This window comes from Gekko japonicus, unplaced genomic scaffold, assembly GCF_001447785.1.
Source record: "Gekko japonicus isolate JY-2015 unplaced genomic scaffold, Gekko_japonicus_V1.1 scaffold4088, whole genome shotgun sequence".
In the NCBI taxonomy this organism is placed as follows: Eukaryota; Metazoa; Chordata; class Lepidosauria; order Squamata; family Gekkonidae; genus Gekko; species Gekko japonicus.
This window is the reverse complement of record NW_015174970.1, coordinates 85130-106797: the sequence shown is the minus strand read 5'-3', so window position 1 is coordinate 106797 and position 21668 is coordinate 85130. Positions and strand designations below refer to the sequence as shown.

General features: G+C 42.9%; 1 protein-coding gene across 1 annotated transcript; it reads left to right on the top strand.

Moving 5' to 3' along the window:
* Nucleotides 1-253: 253 nt before the first annotated feature.
* On the top strand, nt 254-6668 carry LOC107122123 (chromosome unknown open reading frame, human C11orf58; the record flags this gene model as incomplete). The annotated part of the gene is made up of 3 exons (XM_015425156.1): nt 254-314; nt 4808-4917; nt 5925-6668. Coding segments are annotated over 3 exons (384 nt in total), but the record flags the coding sequence as incomplete, so codon positions are not given.
* Between the last annotated feature and the right edge of the window lie 15000 nt (nt 6669-21668).

Sequence of the window (21668 nt, the reverse complement as noted above, 5' to 3'; positions counted from 1 at the left end):
GTCAGAATTTTTGATGTAAGCTGTCAGTAAACACTTTGGGAACGATAGCAGTCAGCTGGTTTAATTTTGCCCTTGTCCTGAATGAACTTGGCCTCTTCAGCATTTTGTCCAAATCATAATTAAATCAAGGTGCAGGGACGTCATTGTTAAATTCAGTTTTGTTGGTGTTGTTACGAAGTAGCTTTGGACAGTAGCTGCCGCTGAGAGCTGCCTAATATTTACGAGCACCTTAATCAGTTGTGTTTTCTTTTAGAAAGAACATACTGGCCGCCTCGTTATTGGAGACCACAGATCAACTTCTCATTTCAGAACAGGTTAGTCTCACACAGCGTATCGAATGAAAGTAAATTTTAAATATCTTTAATGAATTGTAGCTGCGGTTTTGGGGTCCCGCTTTTGTGACTGGGTAAATACTTATCAGAGCTATCCAGTAAGTGTCACTGAGCAAAGATTTGAAATGGGGTTTATTGTCCTCAAAGCCATCTTGCAAGTTGCTAAACTGGAGTGCCCAACCGTGGTGATCCTGTGGTTACTTTTTACATTTGGAGACCAAGTAGTGTTTGGCTAGTCACAAAATGGCTGCCGTGGGGGCTGGTGCCAATTATATAATGTTTGAGGGTTCCAAGTCAAAATATCCTCTTGTGATAGAGGTCGCTTTTTCCAAATGGTGCTCCTTGCAGGCCCAAAAGGGAGGCCATCCTGTTCCAGTGAGGTAGAAAAAAGAAAAGACTTGTTTGCTGTGAGGAAGAAGGGCACCAGGAAGCTCACTGGTATGTGCCATGTTGGGGTCACTACCTTAAACTGCACTCACCCTGTACGAGGGATGTGAACAAAAGTATGGATTGGTGGTTTTTTGCAAACATCTACATTTCCCTGGAGAAAAGGGGATTACCCAGTTTCCAAAACATCCCAGCATCATGTCTCAATGAGAAATTTATCTCTCCAGCCTCTAGTCCATTGTCCCAAACAGAAATAAATTATCATCAGAATCTTTGTGTGTGAAAACATGTATTCCTGAAAGACTAAACCGGCACAGACTTCCAGTCTTTCTCTGGCCCTCCACTATTTACACAGAGGCAGAGGACCAAGTCTTTTGGACCTTGACAATTAGAAGGAAGGAAAAATAAACATCTATATATATAAAAGAAAGTCCCCTCACTGTAAAATCAACACCCAGGCCAAACCGCTGGAACTAGAGAGACCAAATTCGGGGAGAGCGCTCCTACCATGGTGTAGGTGCTCACTAAGAAGGGATTTTTAGAAATTCGGCCCCTAAGGGGGTCAAAAGGAGTAAAATGTGCTCTTCCCCTTGATTCCTGTGCAGCTGCCAGGCTACTGCCTCCCTGCACCCCCCGCTCTCTGATTGGTCAGCTGCAGAGCTCAGTGTTCTGAGATAAAAAAGCCAATAGTTACAGGAGTCTGCAGACAGCTAATGACAGTTGAGGAAATCAGGAGTGGCCAACCGCCTGTGAGGTGAAGCAAAGCTGCGGCCCAGCCTCCCTGTGGCTTCAAACATGTTCCCCCCTCCTACACCTGACAGGCAGTTGTCTGTCAGGTGCAGCAGCAGTTGCAAGGTGTTTAAAGCCAAGAGGGAGCCTGCCCCAGCAGTAACGCCTTAGTGATCCTGCACAGTGGCTTCTAATACTCCTCCCCCCTCCCCCTACTACACTGGACAGGCAGCTGCCTGTCAGGTGTAGGAGAGGAGGTGGGATGCTTACAGCTGCCGGGGAGGTGTGCTCGGCAAGATTGCCTTAGCCCTGCTGCTGGTCCAGCCTCCCTTATGTCTTTAAACATAATCCCCCCAACACCAGACAGGTGGGTGCCTATCAGGTATAGGAGCAGGACCAGGGTACTTTAATCCATCAGGGAAACCGCCCCAGCAGGTTCACTTTAGCGATGCTGCTGGCCCAACCTCTCTGATGGCTTCCAACACCCCCCTCACCTCCTACACCTAACAGGCGGTTGTCTGTCAGGTGCAGCAGCGGTTGCAGGGTGCTTAAAGCCATGAGGGAGCCCCCAGCAGTCTACAAAGAGGTCCTTCAGTAGAGGGCAAAAAGTATGTATGTCTCACTTCATTTTTACACTACAATCTTCTCCATTAGAATTCCTACAACAAATGTTACATTTCAAACTTTTTAACAACTGGATTTATGGAAGTTAAATACCGTAGCGAAGCACAGGTATCAGGCTAGTGGATTATAAATCTGATATTCTGATAGCAAAGTTGGCCAATCTTTGGATACTCAGATCAGGTGACTGGAGCTGTGAACGGGCAAGAGAGATCTTACTACAAACCTGAAAAAGGCCTCAGTTTTGCAGAAAAATAGTTCAGTTGTAATTCTGGGAGATCTCCAGGTCCCACCTGGAAGCTGGCAACCTTTGGCATGGCAGCAGCCTCTTGGTGACTTTTAATATTTTTTTTTAAATTTCAAATAAAAATAGCAATAACAGTAACAATAGCAATAACAGTATCAAACAACAACAGTATGACTAAATTAAACTCCAGGTCTCATGAACACAGTAAACGTCAATATTAATGAACAATTAACATATATGCTTCTTTAAGTTGTATAATATCTACATTTTTGCCATCTGTTCCTCTTAAAGGATTAATACACTTTTTCGTGAAGGGTAACCATTTTTGAACAAAGAATTTTTTACGTTTGGTCATAATAGAAGTTTCAATATCTACTGTAATTTTATCAAAAAAATAAAGTAATCCCATACGTTTTGTTTCCACATCTGTATAGTAGGAGTTTCTTTCCATTTTGAGGCAAGAACATTTTTTGCAGCAGCAAACATAGTCGCTGCTAACTCCTGGACATGCGTAGGAACACTACAGTTATCCCAGAGGTTGCCTCTTGGTGACTTGATACCACCTGATGTGCATGACTCAGCTAGGTCCGGTTGCTTGCTACTATTTAACAGCACCCATTCAATGAAAGCCAGTGTGGTGTTATGGCTAGAGGTTCAGAGTAGGGGCTGGGAGACCTGGGTTCGAATCCCCATCTTGCTGTAGAAGGTCAACGTGTGATTTTGGTCCAGTCACATACTTTCAGACTATCCTATCCCACTGGGTTGTTGTGCAGATAAAAAGGAGGAGAGGAGAAGAGTGTAAGCTCCTTTGCGTCCCCACTGTGGAGAAAGGTGGGGTATAAATGAAGTAAATAAATGATAAACACAGCTGAAGACAGGAGGCAAATAAAAGGTAGGCTGGTGAATGGCTGAGAGGGAGAGAATGAGGCTGGGGAAGGGGATAGACTATGGGGGTTGCCGGGGGAGGGAAAGGGGAAATAGTGTGGAGAAGAGGATATACAGGAAAGTAAGGTAAAGATAAAGGTTCCCTTGCTCGAAAGCCAGTCGAGTCCGACTCTAGGGTTGCGGTGCTCATCTCCGTTTCAAAGCCAAAGACCCAGCGCTGTCCGAAGACGTTTCCGTGGTCATGTGGCCGGCATGACTAAACACCGAGGCACACGGAACGCTGTTACCTTCCCACCAAAGTGGTACCTATTTATCTACTTGCAATTTCTTACTTTCAAACTGCTAGGTTGGCAGGAGCTGGAACTAGAGACGGGAGCTCACTCCGTCATGCGGCACCCTGGGTCTCGAACTGCTGAACTACCAACCTTCCACAGCCTACCCCCACACTAAATCCTTGAGGATTCCCTACCGTGCAGGTGGGCCTGGCCCAGTTGCTGGCACCACACAACTGGGACATAGTTTGCTCGGTAGAGGTTGTTGGGGGGGAGCAGCTTAAGACCGAGGGGCAGGTAAAGGAAATAGTGGGAGAGGAGTAAAACGAGATGCCTCCCGCAAGTCCTTGCGGGTTCCCACTTGTTTATTCTGTTCTTAAATCTAAAAGTTGTGCCTAATGATGATAAATAAAAAAAGAATATAGAATCTTTAGTTAACGTTTTCATTTTATGGTGGAAGGCAAGGTTTTGTCATGTTTCCATTGTTCATTTGGTTGTCTTCATGGAGCTTTGGCTCTCATTTCCAGCTGATGAGGAAGAGAAATAGCTGTTTTCTCCTTCTGCCCCCCCCCCAAATACATTGATTCTTTATTTTTTTCCCACTGGCGTATACTAGTTCTACCTGTTGGAAATGACCACACAGACCTACAGTTTTCTTTGTACCCCCTTTGAGAACAGGACTTCGCGCAGACTTGGGTGCAGCTCTTGTTCTATGTTCCGGTTGCCCTTCTCTCAGCCAGGCTGAAAGCTTGTTAGGATAACTTTTTCTGTAGTCTTTGCCCTAGTGGGCCCAAATTAGGCTAGTCTCTGAGCACAAGGCAGAATTTAAACTAAAATTTTGCCCTCAGAGCTGTAAATTTCACACGATGTCAGTTCTCTTGTGTAATGGCCCGAGACAGAGATAGTATGTCCCCGATTCTCTCGTTTCCTAACACATCACGTTCTGATTACGCTTGCTGTACTAACACGTTCTAACACTTGTTTCTGGATGACATTTTAGTCTTTCTACAGAATAAGCTTAATTGTGGCCTGAGTAAATTATTGATTGCTTGAGGTTACGTGAATGCCCTTTCCCTAGATTCAACGTCTTTTTCCCTCATTGCTGGGAACAGAGCCCTCCCTATAACTTTTGCAAGGCTTGCGATGGACTCCTTTCAAGCCATTCTCTCAGTTGGTCTCACACACGTTGGTTCTTTAAGTACTGCCAGGAGTTAAGACGGTTCACATGAAGTGTTCTTACTCTCCACAAAGCCTTTATTATGCTCCTGCTTTTGTGCTGTAATGAGATGTTTATTCATTTGAGTGGATGATAATCAACATGTATGAACATACAGGGGAAGAAGACAAGAAAATAAATGATGAGCTTGAGACTCAGTTCCAGCAAAGCATGGATAGCACCATGTCAGGAAGGAACCGGCGGCATTGTGGACTCGGTTTCAGTGAGGTAATATATTTAAATTGAAAAAATGACCCATGAATTCATGTGGAATGATTCTGTACAAGCAATACTACTCACTCCAGCCTAGGGACTAAATTTTTTTATTTACTTCACTTAAATCTGGCTTCTCTCCCCGACGGGGACCCCAAGTGGCTTACATCATTCTCCATTGTGTCCTTATGTTAGTCCGAGTTTGGCCCAAGGTCACCCAGCAAGTTTCCATGGCAGAGAAGAGATTCAGGCCTGGGTCTCTCAGATCCCGGTCACAAATAACCACAGCGCACTGGCCCTGAATTTTTAGGATGCCAGACCGCCACTTTGTAGAAGTTTTTCCATGTAATTCCTTAGTGCTAGTTTGTTGACTCATTAAAACGGCTTTATATTCATTCAGTATGCTGTTAAGGTTGTCCTGAAACACTCGTCTCTACACATTTGGTGGAGATGCGATAAAATTCAAACATTTTGGAATAAAATACATAAAATAATACTAAAGGCTCTACAAATTAACATACCAACAACCCCGGAAATATATTTATTAAACATGTTAGCAGATACTATAAAAGAACATAATCAGATAATAGTGTATATTCTAACGGCAGCAAGAATATTAATAGCAAAAAGATGGAAATCTAACAGTATACCTTCGGTAAAAGAGCTTAAGTATAAACTCCTAGAGGTAGCTGAAATGGATAAGTTAAATATAGCCTTGCAAAACAAATCGGAGGAGCTCTTCTGGGATAGGTGGGGGGAAATTTATGAGTGGTTGAAGATGTGTAAGCTATAATAGAATTGTATAATGGCTAGTTAAAGATAAATAATGTTAAATACAAATGACCGCCTAGTTATGATATGTAAATGACTGAAAGGAATATGTTTTTAATGAAGCTGAAAATAAATTTATATATATATAAAAAAGGTTGTCCTGAAACACTCCTTTGCCTGTGATCAAAGAGACCCGTTTGCCGTTTGAAAGGAAGTTCTGCTCACTCTCTTTTAATTCGAATCCGTTTTAGCTGGAGGAAGCGAAAGAACAACAGGAGGATTCAAGAGATTCCCTGGAGCCCGAAAGTTCAGAGGACTCTGAAAGCGAATCCGACTCCGAGGATGAAGATGTTGCAGAAGAGCAGCCGTCTACCGAGAAGCTCAGTAACACTGAGAATCCTGAAACCAAAAAGGATGCAAAAAGCAACTATAAAATGATGTTTGTTAAATCCAGTGGTACATAGCTACAGGCCCAATCAGCCTTTCAGTACAGTAAGCCTTATGGTTACAGTGCAAAGTGTTGGACTGCTTACAGCACAGACCTTTCTATTATGGTTTTAGTAAGTCCTTTTAGGAAAAGAGTAGTGTTCGCTCTCCCAAAGTCATTAAATATTTTTATCAGCATGACTGTACCCAATTTTGTTTTGTAAGTATAAAAAGAGGGGGGGAGGGCCAGGATTTAAGTTTTCGCCCCGCTTTTACACTATTCAGTCTTCCTTCTTACCCCGTGATGGCTGTCGAACATTTCTGAAGCTTGTTAAAATGATTTATCTCAATGATACCTGATGTCTTTATCTGTGATTTATTTTTCGAAACAGCATTCTGCTTGGGTTTTGAATGATGTGCAGTTATTAAAAAGTGAGAATTGGTGTTCTTTTGTCTGGCTCGTAGCTTTGAGGATTTGAGGATCTGCCCTGCCTTAGATTCTGCCGCCGTGGACTTGTTGTGTCAAAGCTAGGGCTGTGCGTGGGAGCAGTTCCCTGAAAATAAGTGCTGGGCCAGCCACGATGTATGGGGAGTTGCCATCTTAGGCATTCATCAGCGAATATGTTTTGATGCTGTTTATACAATTTATGGCAGAAAAAAACCCTAAGTTGAAAAGGTTGTGTTGCTGAGTCTTGAGAATATAAGATAAAGGAAAATGCATGTCCTGTACATGAGTTGCTTTAAAGAAGAATCATTATTCTGATTTAGGCTGGCCTAGCTGTCCCTTAATTCATTGACCATGAAACAGAATAGCTACAGCTTTTAGTCCTGTTGATTTCAGGACGATGTATCTTAACTATGTGTGTTAAATTCTGTGTAAAAAGTGCTGTCTATATTTTTATACGTTTAGTTTGGTTAATAGAATTGGGAAAGATTTTGCTTAGAACAGAAGACTTTGGGGCAGTTGTCATGCCAGGATGTTTTGTTCAGGGAGGGCGGGGTCCAAATCGAATAAATAAATAAATCCATCTGAGAATACAGGTAAATTTCATAACAATAATTAGCTCTACCCAACACCAGTTGAGATTAACATCGCTGTGTTCTGCATAAAATAGTTTGTATAGTCGTATGACTTGTCATTATTGGTTGTTTCAGACCAGCCATCTATCTTCAGTGTGGTTTGGATCAGTTGTACCCAGAAATGTATGAAGTTAGGGGACTTTGTGTCTGTTTTAAACATAGGAGGAGGAGATTGGATTTATACCCCGCCCTTCATTACCCAAAGGTGTCTCAGAGCGTCTTACAAACTCCTTTCCCTTCCCCTCCCCACAACAGACACCCTGTGAGGTAGAAGAAGAAGAAGAGATTGGATTTATACCCCGCCCTTCACTACCCAAAGGTGTCTCAGAGCGTCTTACCAACTCCTTTCCCTTCCCCTCCCCACAACAGACACCCTGTGAGGTAGAAGAAGAAGAAGAAGAAGAGATTCGATTTATACCCTGCCCTTCACTACCCAAAGAGTCTCAGGGCGGCTTACAAACTCCTTTCCCTTCCCCTCCCCACAACAGACACCCTGTGAGGTAGGTGGGGCTGAGAGAGCTCTTGACAGAAACTGCTCTTTTTCAAGAACAGCTCTTATCAGAACTACGGCTTGCCCAAGGTCATCCAGCCTGGTGCAAGTGGAGAAGTGGGGAATCAAAACTGGTTCTCCCAGATTAGAGTCCGCGCACTTAACCACTACACCAAACTGGCTCTCATAGTGTCCATTTCAGCCTTAATTCCACCTGTTAACACATATATTGTCTGTGGGTTGAGTTCAGCCATCTGCAGACACAAGGATCATGGATCATTCCCGCTTTTCCATCCCTCTCAGTAGCCATTTCTGAAGGTTCGTACTTGGATTTGTGGGGCGCCACATGGATTAACAGTCACACGAACTGGGAGGCTGCCCTGTGGAAGGCAAATAATCCTTTCTGCCTCCTTCATTAGCATAGCTTATGTCAGTGATGTGTATTTTCTGGGAAATTCTGACTTAGAAACATTTCTGATTCTAATTTAAATGAATACAGACACCCTGTGAGGTAAAAGAAGAAGAAGAGATTGGATTTATACCCCGCCCTTCACTTGGAGTCTCAGAGCGGCTTACAAACTCATTTCCCTTCCCCTCCCCACAACAGACACCCTGTGAGGTAAAAGAAGAAGAAGAGATTGGATTTATACCCCGCCCTTCACTTGGAGTCTCAGAGCAGCTTACAAACTCCTTTCCCTTCCCCTCCCCACAACAGACACCCTGTGAGGTAGGCGGGGCTGAGAGAGCTCTTGACAGAAACTGCTCTTTTTCAAGGACAGCTGTGCCAGAGTTTGTGACTGACCCAAGGTCACATCAGCAGGTGCCAGTGTAGGAGTGGGGAATCAAACCCGGTTCTCCCAGATTAGAGTCCGCGCACTTAACCACTACACCAAACTGGCGCTCTCTACACCAGACCGGCTTTACACCAGACCGGCAGATGCACCCTGTACTAACATGGGGGTTTGTCCATTCGTATCCCATGCTTGATTGATTTTTTTCAGCTGAACAGCTCTGGCAACTGTAGATAAACAGGCTATATTTATGTATATATGAGGAAGACAATTTTCCATAAAACGTTCTGATTTGGAAATATTTCCTGTTCCACATTTCTCTCTCTCTTTTGTCAGCAGAGCTCAACAGAGTGTGATTTTGTCTCTCCTTCCTCTGCTCACTCTGGGCTCCTGATCCATGGGGCTGAGAGTCCATGTGGGTCCCACAATCCCAGGAATGAAGTTTCCTGGGGATGGAAATGGCTTCCGTAGGGAGAGGAATGCAAGGAAACTTTGTGACCATCTGGTGATAGATTGCTGGTTCCAACCCCTATGTATTTATATTTCTGCTTTTCTTCCAAGGGTAGTGAGCTTTAACTTCAGTAAACCAGAGTAATACTAAGAAAAGAGTGTTCTCCTATTCGGGAAGATTTGAGGACCTACTATTTTTTTTTAAAGACCTCCTGCAACTATTGGATAGGTTAAGGTAATTACATAGGTAAGTTTTGTCCAGATACCTTCTTTCTAGTTTCATGGCTGTAACCAGGTTTTTGTCATAAATTAGCAGTTGCTGGCAAGCCAGAGGGTAACCACTGAGCAGATAAGACAACCACCTTCCCTGTGATTGGCAGTTGGCTTCTGTAGACGGGATAGAAAAACATGAGGCCAAACATGCCAGGAGCTCTGATGCCTGAAGAGGACTAACATCATGTCCCATTGAGGAATGGAGTGAATCTCATATCCGTCCTCATGGGCACTCCATGAAATTGCTGAGCGGTCGGGTTAGAACGGATAAAAGGAAGTACTTCTTCACCCAAAGAGTGATTCACACATGGAATTCACTGCCACAGGAAGTGGTGGCGGCTACAAGCATGGACTGTTTCAAAAGGGAATTAGATAGGCATATGGAGCAGAGGTCCATCAGTGGATATTAGCCACAAGGTATAGATAGGGACTCTGGGGCAAGTGATGCTCTGTCTTCTTGGTGCTGGGGGGGGTCAACAGTGGGAGGGCTTCTAATGTCCAGGCCCCACTGGTGGACCTCCTGATGGCACCTGGTATTTTTGGCCACTGTGTGATACAGAGTGTTGGACTGGATGGCCCTTTGGCCTGATCCAACATTGGCATCTCTTATGTTCTTATGTCCTAATCACACTTGTATTTCATTATAATAGCTTAAGCATCTATTTGATCTGCACAAGTCTTTTGTTGGTGCTCGGCCTGAGATGAGATAGTGACTTGCCCAGGATAACCTAGTGAGCCTTATGGCTGAGTTTTATGCACCCTAGCTGGTAATGTTAATTTGATTTAGATCGGCATAGCAGACGGGATTTTAACTCTTCAGTCTTCATCCTTCTTTCTGGATAGATCCAGGAAACTCTGATTTGGACAACAGTTGTGGAACTGCATTATGGGCAAGCAAAGAGGAGCTGTCCAGGACAATGAGGATGGCACTGGAAGATGTGGCCCATGCAGAAGCTAGGTATCCATCACCCCGGTTCTGTTAGGCTTGCTTATGAAAATAGTGAACTATCAAAATGTGTTTCTTAATGCTGGGCTTAGACTGAGGTCCTTTCTTAGGCCCAGGGGCTGCTAGGTTTTCTGCATGGGTTTCCTTTTCTGGAGAGTTTCCCCCCATTGTTCCTGGTCTAGACTTGGAAGTCAGCTTTGGCAGCCATTTGTGAGCTTCAGGCCCAAGTGTAACTTGCGGATCATATTAGAACTTACGGAATGGCTACTGAAAGGTGATTCTGTGTACTGATCAGTATAGGTGTTCTATAACATTTGAAACTTACCGTGAAGATCACTCATAAGAACATAAGAGACGCCAATGTTGGATCAGGCCAAAGGCCCATCCAGTCCAACACTCTGTGTCGCACAGTGGCCAGAAATACCAGGTGCCATCAGGAGGTCCACCAGTGGGGCCAGGACATTAGAAGCCCTCCCACTGTTGACCCCTCCCCCAAGCACCTCCTGGCCGGGGGGGGTAGTCTTTCTCATTGGTGCCATCCATGTGGGAATCAGTTACCAGATTTGGGGATGGTGTGCTGGCTAGCAGAAGTGTTTTGAATTTATTTTTTATTTATTTATGCTTTCGGCTTGTATCCCGCTCGAACCCCAAGGGGGTCTCTGAATGGTTTACAGTTACTCTTTATCCCTTCTATGGCCACCACATAGTCAGGGGTGGGGACTGCCCTACCAGCACCCAGTGGAGGAACTTGCTGTTCTTTGGCTTATTGTCGGCTCGGCTTTTGGGTTTTGGCTCCTCTTCTTCTCCTTCCGGTGGTCTTCTCAGGGGAATGTTTTTCTTCAAGCTTAGAACTTGTGGGCACCCGGCCCACCCAGCACAAGGAAAGAGTTGTATTGGGGCTAGTCACCAATTATCCTACGCCACAAAACATGTGACAAAAATATGCCTTGTTAGCAACATGCATGTGGCAGTGTTATGCTGTTCTTTTAAAAGCTTCTCCACTTAGAATACTACATATTAGGGAGAACAATCATAGGCTCCTCCCTGATATGCTCATTGTTATGTGTATGGATACTTTTTGTGTGAATATGACATTCATATTGTGCAAACACCAGCTGTAGCCCAACGTAACTCACTGCTTCACTGAGAACTTGCTATTTTCCACAATACTCTGCAAATAAAGTATCCTCATTAAAAGAGAAATGCCTTGGTCCAAAGGAAGATCAGGCTTCCAGTAGCCAAGAGAAAACACGTCACTCTGGTTTAAAAACAATCTTTTGGTGTGGCTAAAAGGGAAGGATCTTGTAAGGTGCCATAACTTTATATAGCACTTCCATAGTGTTCTACTTGGTTTTCCTGAGAAAGGAACCTCAAAAGTTTATTTGAGAGCACATTTTTTAGGGCAGCATCAAAGCCATAGGTCCTTCTAAGGCTGCGGTTGGGGAATTCACATCAAAGGAGGCATGCACATGTTAGTTCTCATAGCAGGGAGGACTGCTGGTGGAAATCTCTTGTGGTTTTACTACAGTCCCCGGAAGAGATTAAATTATGCACTGAAGCTCCATCTATAAACTCTAGTAGACAAAGAGAATCGGTGCCACTGCTAGGTTTCATAATCAAAGCCTGGCATCGTTATTTGCTTCAAGTCCTTACGAACTGTCAAGAGGAACTGAGTAGGAACCAGGAGTTGGGAAAGCGTGTAGGCCAGTCAGTGTATTCTGGCTGTTAAAAGGCTCAGCTAGACTTTTTCCTGGTGTGTGTTTTTATTTTTAAAACAACCGTCGTCTTTGTACATACCAGCCGAAGAATATCTACGCAGTTGTGACCACTGTTGATAACGATGTCAGTGTTCACTTAACACAAACCAGATTTCTAACACTGCTGCACAACAGAGAGTGTCCACAATCAGGATCGTCCCCTTTCTTTAGTTCATAGCAGAATTTTGGGTTATAAGTTGTCAAGAGTCATAGCTCCCTTCCGACGATAGTGTCTGGTGAAGGGAGCTTTGACACTTGAGAGCTTATGCTCTGAGAATCTTGTTGGTTGTTAAGGTGCGGTTGGACTCGAATTTAGCTGCCCTACTGCAGACCAACACGACTACCCTCTAAAATGATCTAATATCAGACTCCTAAAAATACGTTGGGATGGGGGGAAAGGTAAAGGAACCTAGTCTATGCTTCTGTTTAGTATAACTTGTTCTTTAACATTGCTGTAATGTTTTGCCGAACACCTGTTACCTCTCTCACAACTTGGGTAACAACAACGTCTCCCCCCCCCCGAAAACAATTTATTAGGATATAATAAAAAAGAAATGTTCAAACATATATCAAAACGTATACAGTTATATATCCTTCCTTCCTCCCCCTATTTCAGGGACCTTATCTTGTTTCCAAAGTAACAACAACGTCTCTTATGATAGATAAAGCAAAGCCATCGAGGTAATGGGACTTCCCAGTTAATCCTCTACCAAACGGAATGGAACCTACCTTGTTGGACTGTATTTTCATGATTTTTATACACAAGGCATCTGTTTAACAAGGTAGAAAGGTAGGATAAAGACATGCTAAGCAGTGGTAGTTCCTGTTGGAGATAGTACTAAACTATCATTAAAATTTCCTACAATCAATCATTTTGGGGATTACTTTTTAAGTGTGACTGTTCTCCAGGGGTGGCCCTTGGACTGTATCCATAGCCTGTGGATATTTTGATGGCATGGGTATTCTATCTGCCTTCCAATGGGGCAGCTGAGGATGCAATAGGGATAGTGCAAGAGATAACGCGAACTAGGCTCCCAAACTTTCACTAACAGCTGTTTCGCCACCGACCAAGTTAGCCCCTTGACTATTTGAAACTACTTTTTAACAGTAACATTGTTTTTGCTTAGACAAGTTGTGATCCATGTTTGGTAAGAAGAGCAACAAGCTCTGACTGCTTACATTTTCAGAGGGTTAAAATATGTGGATGTCTTTTTGAACAGCTTTTTAAAGAAAAAATTCCACTATAGTTTCAGACACACAAAAAGGGTGCTATCTGATATCTGGATCAGGACTACTCGACCATCTATGTCTAGCGTCTTCTGCTATACAGCAACCTTTAATGCCAATGTATGTTTTGTCAGTGGTGCATAATTTGACCATGTCACCAGCAGTGCCTTAAGCAAACCCCAAGTTTGACACCGTGTTCTATTTCTCCACGTTGCTCCTTTTACGTAGATGGAAACAGATAATATTCAGTTTTAGGCATTTCATAGGCCCCGGTCACATGGCAAAGTTGCCACAGGAGAGGCACGGATGGTGGGCGTATTATCCGGGCGCAATCCCACCCCAACATCTGGGAAGTGGAGCGCACCCGTGGCTTACCGCGGGCAATGCGAGTTAAAAAACTAGTACCTCCAAGTAAACGTTTGCCACGGGCTGTCTCCAGATTCCTGTGGTATGATCGTGCTGGCGCGCAGCATTCCCCTCCGGTCCCTCGTTTACCTGCCGGTGCCGAGGGAAGGACCCGTGGTGTGCCACTGGCGCGTCTGATCGCGTAATCGCGGATCAAACTGCGCCAGGGCAATTAGCCACGCCTCCCCCCCCGTGATATCCGGCCATAGTTACTTTCTCCTGGGAGGAGTCCTATCTTGTGGAGGAGCCAGCCAACCTTTTCACTCCGTCTTGCCCTCTTCTCCTTACTACAGCTCTACATGGCTTTACCTTGCAGGGCTCGTGATTTCACAATATAACCTTTTTTGATGGTCAAAGGCGACCCTTCCTTCATTTTTTCATTAGAAGAAAAGCTGGTTGGTTCCCCCCCACCCCCCCGTGTCTGGGGTAGACTTGTTTTGGCTCACGCTGTTTTGTTCCTTGGAATAGCTCACTGACTTCCTTGAAGTGAGTCATGTGGAAATGTTTCTCGTTGGAAGTGCTCTGATGGTCCAGGACTAACTTGAGTCAGGAATTTTATTATTTTGGATCCTATCATTATGTAAGTTTTCAGAGTGTATATCCTTCAGGCAACTCTAAGCTGTGTGATTGTAAAGAACCCTGATAAAGTGGCATGCAGCAGAACACCATTTTATCTCAAAGCATTATTTGACATTTCTATTTGTCTCATAGGTGAAAAGGTTTCTTCAGCTCCTCCGTATCATGGTACTCCGGCAAGATCTTCAGGTTTCCCCCCCCTTCTTAGATTTACCTGTAGTTTAAAACATTCAAAGTGTGGCCGTGGTACAGAATTTCTCAACAGGTTTATATTAAAAATGCCCTTTAAAATCCCTGCGCTTTGAACTAAAAGAAATATCTCAAGAAGTTTTCATGGAAAGTTCATCACAGTTGGTTCAATTCAGCTACACTTAGATGCACCTTTTCAAATAATAGAAAAAAGTGTAAAGAGGTCAGACCTAATCAATACGCGTGTTCAAACAGAATTCCAGTCACTGTGATGTATATACATTCTGTGCTATTCCTTTGTACTGCTCCACTATGAAGAAAGGTTGCTTTCACTAGCAGGCAATAAAAGTCTTCGCCTTTTGAATGCAGCTAACCAACCAATGGCAATGTTTACCGGGTACAAATATAGAGCAATTTTTCCATGCTTTCTCTGTACTACTTACGAGTGTGCAGTTCATACATACGCACTGCATTAGCCAATGCTTTAAAAATATAGGGAAGACAGACAAATCAGAGGGGTGAAGCCACAGAAACATGCTTTCTAGGTCTCAGATGTTTGTGTCTCAGTAGTTCTGCTATTTTCCCTCCTAAGCACAGAAAAATAAATTGCTATGACAGTCCTTTTTATGTCTTCCCATCTACATTTTCAGAGGCAGCCAAAGCGGGGGGAAATCGTTCTGGAGGAAGCTAACCTATCAGCCGTCCATACTTTTGCTGCTTGATTTGAAATGTGCTACTTAGCTCACTGCATTTGTTTTTTTTTCTTGTTTAGGACAGAAGTATGTGCTAGACAAATGGCCGCCACACGTAATGATGCTTAAAGCCACAGGTATTACTCTTCACAGTAACAGTAGGCAGGGCTTTTTTTGTAGAAAAAGCCCAGCAGGAACTCATTCGCATAATAGGAAATACCCAACAGCAGGAACTCATTAGCATATTAGGCCACGCCCATCACAGCACAGCTCATTAGCACATTAGGCCACATCCCCGTGTTACCAGAAGTGTGGTCATCCAGCCACACCCACCTTTTGCTTCTTATTCTGTTTACCTTGTTTATTGTCAAAACCCAGGGCTTTTTTTTGGAGCAGAAACTCCTTTGCATGTTAGGCCACACACCCCTAATGTAGCCAATCCTAATGAGTTTCTGCTGTTGGGTGTGGCCTATTATGCTAATGAGTTCCTGCTGGGTGTGGCCAACTTGGGAGCCAGCCGGAACTCCGTTCCTGTGTGTTCCTGCCCAAAAATAGCCCTGACAGTAGGCATAAGGGGATTTGCACATGCGCATATAGTGTATTGGTGTTTGTTCCCATATGCTAGCAACATCGAACATCGTATCAAACGTCACCCCAGGCTAGATGGATCTAAGAGGCATACCAGGCTGTCCAAGTAGTGACATGTGCAAGAGGTAAGCAGTTAAAAATCATTAGGGCATTTAGTGATAGTTGTTGATACGGAAACTCCCTGGAAGAAACGATGGAACGTGTAACCTTTCTGCAACTTCCAAACAGCGTTTTAAAAGTTTGGGGAGTTTAGGAAGGCACCAATAACAGGGGAGATGTTTAAAATAAATTTGCCGCTGTGTGTGTACTTTGGAATTCAATCGATTCGATTGTTCCTCAACAGTGAAATGTGGGCATCACAAACTGTCAATAGAAGAACCCAAGTTTTTTAAAAGAATGAGAAACTCATGGAAGAATATAAAGTGCTGTTTAGCAGCATACTGTATCTCCGCTATTTCAATACCTCTGCTTACTGTTAAGGGACAACAGCCTTTAAGGTTTAAGCCCTAAATCTCATCCAGTTTTAGAGAGCTCATTTAAAAGTGGCAATGGGGATGACATAAATGGATAAGTGTTTCATTAGAGGTATCTGATTTTTTAAAAAAAATACAGTACAAAAATAGCAAACGGCATGTAAATTAATAATGATCTCAAACAAGTAGCATTGAACACATCATGCTAACTTACACGTGAGGAGCTCCAAAATCAGAATGCCATTGCTAACCTTTCTCTATAAGCTCTGTTTTATAATAGTAAAATGTATAGGTTCATAGGCTTCTTGAGCTTGTCTGCCTTATTTTTTTTGGTGAAATATACCCAGTCGTAGCCCACAGTATCACTCCATTTCATGGCTGCATTGCCCACTTTGATTCAGATTATGTCCGGTCTCACTACAGAGCAAATGGAAATTTAAAAACAAATTTGTTTTTCAGCATTACTCTAGTTGATTAAAAAGAGCAGCAAATCTACATGAAGCTGGCTGATAAGGGGAGTCAGATCACATCACCTACTACATGATCCTTTTAAAAAGAAAGAAAGAACCCGGAAACTTATGCATGCAAGCAAGATGCTCTTAGCACCCCATGACCCCACCACTAGCTTCATTTGATTCATACCATAAATTGCTGGACCTCCTGATGGCACCTGGTATTCCTGGCCACTGTGTGACACAGAGTGTTGGACTGGATGGGCCTTTGGCCTGATCCAACATTGGCGTCTCTTATGTTCTTATGTCATAGTGTGAACCAAATTAATTAAGAGTCTGTCACTGTGCATATTGGGCTGCAGGCTTTTGTTACTGAATCCTTTAAAATTCCAGCCTAAGCTGCCAGACATTTCTTTGGCTAATGTCTTCTGCAAAAGGGCTTGTATAATATTTTGCCATAATTGCAAAGGAGGACTGACAGGCTATGTATGTTTGTCTAACTATTCCATATAAAATCAAGTATAAATAATATGATATGAAATTATTTGCCAGCCAGGAAAAGGAGTAAAATTTAGACTAAAGTAAATCTACTGAAAACAAGTTTTAATGGTTTTAGGAATGATAAAGTGTTTCCCTGGGCTTCTGTCTTGGGGAAAAGGTACACGTGAGAGAGTGCATACTTCAAGAATGCTAAAATCATGCCTAGCATAATTGTAACAGATATTAAATCTTTCATATGCACCCTACTGGAAGACAAAATTCCGCAGCTATCAAATGAGTTCTGAAATGATTCAGGGACAGATGCATGCTACTTTTATCATTTTGCATGAAGCAGAGATGGAAAATCTTAACAGAACAGACCATTCCTGAATAAACTGAAGAGACACATTCAGACATGCAGATCATGGGAATGATCCCAAAAGTTAAATCTCTCACCTTAATTTAAACCCAGAACAGATTGTGATTAATCCTATTTTAAGTTGACAGCTTGCCTTATGGATTAGTATAACTGGAGAGTAACTTGCAGACTTAAGTACAGCTTCATGCTTATGTAGGGCACTGGTCAGTATCTTGGACTAGGATCTAGGAGACACAGATATGTATCCCCCTTCTGCCATGGAAGCTTGCTCATTAACCTTGGGCCAGTTGCACACTCTCAGCCTAACCTACCTCACAGGGTGGTTGTAAAGACAAAATGGAGAAAAAAGAGAATGATATAAGTCACTTTGGGTACCCACTGGGTAGAAAAGCAGGGCATACTTTTTAAGAAATAACGACTGACCAGAGTTTGAATTTGAGAATTCTATAGCCAGAATCTAACATTTAAGTCACTGTGTTAAACAGGGTTTTTTACCAGTATAATGTTAAATTATGGAGCACTGTTACATCTGTATGAGGACAGGGAGCTAACCACAAGGTCTTGAATGACATACAGTTTGTAGAAATAGGAAATATCGATTCCTGTCCCACAAGGTCACTGTAATTTGAGCCAGTAAGAATGACAATTAGAAGCAGCCAAAAATAGTTCAGACCAAAAGCACAAACAGAATTCTGGATAAAAAGCAAACAAACAGGTGAAGAGATGAAAACAAAAAGACAGATATAAGTGTTACGTTAATAGTTTAATATGCACATATACATTTTCCCAAACGGTTACATTTTATTTAAATTAATGCTTTCTTGCAAAATATTTATTTCAACGTTTTTATAAAGGCAAAAAATAAAATCATTTGATTTTGGCAAAATATTACAGACTTGACACTGGCAGTATTGAGTTCGTTAAAAAATAAACTGCATTTTCTAAATATATTTCTCTAGTTTCCAAGTATAGTCAAAATAGAGTAAGAATTTTTATTTAATCACTTGTTGATTTCTTTTTGATAAACAGACAGTATCTTTAGTTACCTGACAGTGCAATCCTATGCTGAAGTATTCCATTCTAAACTCATGCGCTTAAATGGATGTAACATTGCATAGATTGTGCCATTAGCGGTGGGAATGGAAATATGTCAGCTCGTGTGTGTGTAACTTCTTCAAGCGGCTATGCCTAAATAACCCCAAACAAAAGGAAAGGGGAATCAGGACTGTACTAGAATTAATTTGTTAGCACTTAGAAAGATAACAGATGTGAGACTGAGAAAAAGGGTACAGCTACTAAAGACATTTCTTATATCTTTGTGTAGAGAAAAAAATTATATATACTGCAAACTGTGAAATATGGTAACCGTGAGGGTTAAGGCCTGCACTGAAGGAGGTGAGATCTTTCTTTCGTAAGCACAGCTCCCTGGACAGGAGAGAGGAGAGGTAATTTTGCTCCTTCCCCTCCTCATTGCTGGCATGGATATTAGACGAAGTGACCTCAAGCATCAACTTCCCTGGGACTGGAGGAAGAGACTGCTGAGTGAAGGAGAACGTGGCAGCCATCCATATTGGTCAGCACCTTCCACTGATTACTAGATTAAAACCCCTTACTTTCACCAATTGCTTGTCCAACAGAACGTATGTGTCCCCATCCAGAGAGCTTGTTTATATATAATGAAGGGCTTGATGCTCTAGGGATCCCAAGTCCCCCTGGGGGGCGGGGAAACCCCCGCCCCAGAGGCCCGTTCCCCGGCGCCACCAGATCGGGCCCCGGGGGGAACTCCACCCTGACGTGCACGTCACCTGGAAGTGACGCGACCACGCCAGGCACGCTGGGGGCAGGGCCATGGCCATCCAAGGGAAAACTCTATGGTTTCCCGTTGTATGGCCGTGCCCCCACCCCCAGCGTGCTTGGCGCCCTCCCGTCACTTCCGGGTGATGTGCATGCAGCGCGTGCGCCAGACGCCAGCCGGGAGCCCACCGCTCCCGGCGAAGATCAACTTGGCAACCCTATGATGCTCCCAGTGGGACTTTTTAAATACAGAATGACTGATACCTTCCTATTCTATGCCTCTTATTTTGAGAAGCCAACATGACATCAACACCCTGAGCTAATTTTTTTACACATTTAATCCTTAACAGTGCACTTCTCTTATACTGCAAGAACTCATCAATAAGTGGGAATGTGAAACCTCAGGGCCTTCCTAATTCTTATCCGTAAGAAGGCAAAGTTCTCAATTTCCCGCTGGACACACAAACACTTCTAAGAAAAGAGATGGGATGGTCCTGCAAGTGGAGATTTTAGCATCTCAACGCTAACTAGTAGACAATCTGTGTTACGGAAAGCAACCTCTACATGGTGAACACTCAGCACTTGCAAACCTTAACCAGTTTTATCGGGTTGGTTCCAGTGCAAGTATAACAGATATTCCCCGCTTTCCCCTTCCCCCAGCTGCCCTTGCCAATCCTGGGGCTGTGTGACCCAAGTGGACTAGTAGCCATACTGGTTGGTGGCTTGCAGGGAGGAGGAGAGCGCCATAGATGGAAGAGTGATTTTGTCCCCTTGACAAATCCTTGACCCCTTCGCCTGCCCTGTATCATTATTAGCCCATGTGGATCCTATGAGCCTGGGAGTCAATCTCCCTAGAGTCAGAAAGGACTGTTGTGCGGAAATGAAAGCTGGGGAGATTCATGACTGTCAGCTCCTTCTGCTGAAGGATCCCTGGATCTGCTTGCAGTCTCCATTAAGACTGGATTTTTCATAATGGCAGATGGGGGCATCGTGGGACTGTTCTTGCAATAACGGGGCCATTCACCATGGTCTTCTTGTGGAGGGTGCCATGTAATTTTAAGGCTACCACATTACGAATTCTACAACTAGACCAAATGATCTTATATTGTATTTTATAATGAATTATTAAATACATTCTGCATAAAAAGACTGCTACAGGCAAATGCTGCAAAAAAGTGAGTAAAAGTTCATAATACAAAGAATTTAGAATTTTCTATTTGCTGAACTTAACCCAATGCAAACCGCGTATTAGAAGACCTGCAACCTACACAATTCAAGCACACACAGACACAGTTTTTCCAAGTGAGAAGCATCAGCAATACATTTAACTCTTTTTCTTATCTTGTTAATGGTCAGCCTTTTGCTGAAGACTCAAGAAAATACATTGTTTCAGCCAGACTGTGGGCACAAGATGAATTAACACAAAAATACATACATTTAACAGGCTGGGGTTTGTTTTTTTTACTTTTTGTTACTGAAAACATGAGGAAAAAGAGCACAGATATTTATGAATGAAATGTCTTATTCTATGAATGGTTTTATTGTGCAGTTTGATGATCCAATCTAGGCACACCGACCACTAGCCAGGATTCTCACAGGAATCGGTATAAACCTGTTTCCTTCTTCCACATAAAAATACACAAGCAGAACAACAGGCTGTTACAAGGAATGAGTATGCAAGTACTGAAGTTCAGAGCCTCTAATGGCCTTCTGTGTTCTCTGCAAATGACACGCTCATGCCTTGAAGAGGGGAAAAAGCAAACCAGAACTCTTATTAATCCATGTGGGAGTCCTCTGGGCGTGGGCACCATTCCTGCAGTGAGACTGAATTGCCCCCTAAATAGTCTGAATCTTTGTTTTTTTTTTAAAAAAAATGCATTTCTAAAACACTGCATTGTGTTCTTGGACTGGCCTGGGTCAGAGTTATAATCTAGAAAAACAGTTTACTAATTAATAGCAATACACCCTTTGCAAATTTTATTTCTGCCTTTTAGTGTTGACATGAGATTCCAGAAGCATCAACATTTTAAATACTTTAATAATATCCCATTCGATTGTTAATCGGTGGTCATAAAGGCTTTATCAACTCTGAAAAACTAGAGACAGACTCAGGTTACTCTTACCTAAACGGTGCTATGTGCTTAAAAACTGCCTTTTAAAAACAAAAGCAAGAAACTGTCTTTACAACATGGGTTTGGACTTAAAGGTACTTTTAAAAAAGGAATGCAGCCCTTGGTTTTTTAAAACAAGAATCTAATATATATTCTCTTTCTAAAAAAAAAAAAAACTGGCTACAATCCAGCATACCCTGAAGACCTATGGAAACCAATAGGACATGTGACCTTGCCTATATGGTGGGTTGCGGCCAATGTTAGTCGTTGACACTGTACATTAGAAGTGCTGTTTATGTAAAAGCCCAGAACAAAGATAAACTAAATTGTTCTCTTGTGTATGTGTAGAAAAATCCCTCGTTGCAGTTATGTGTACAATGCGTTCAAATAAAAATTAAGGAAGCGAATGAAGGTGA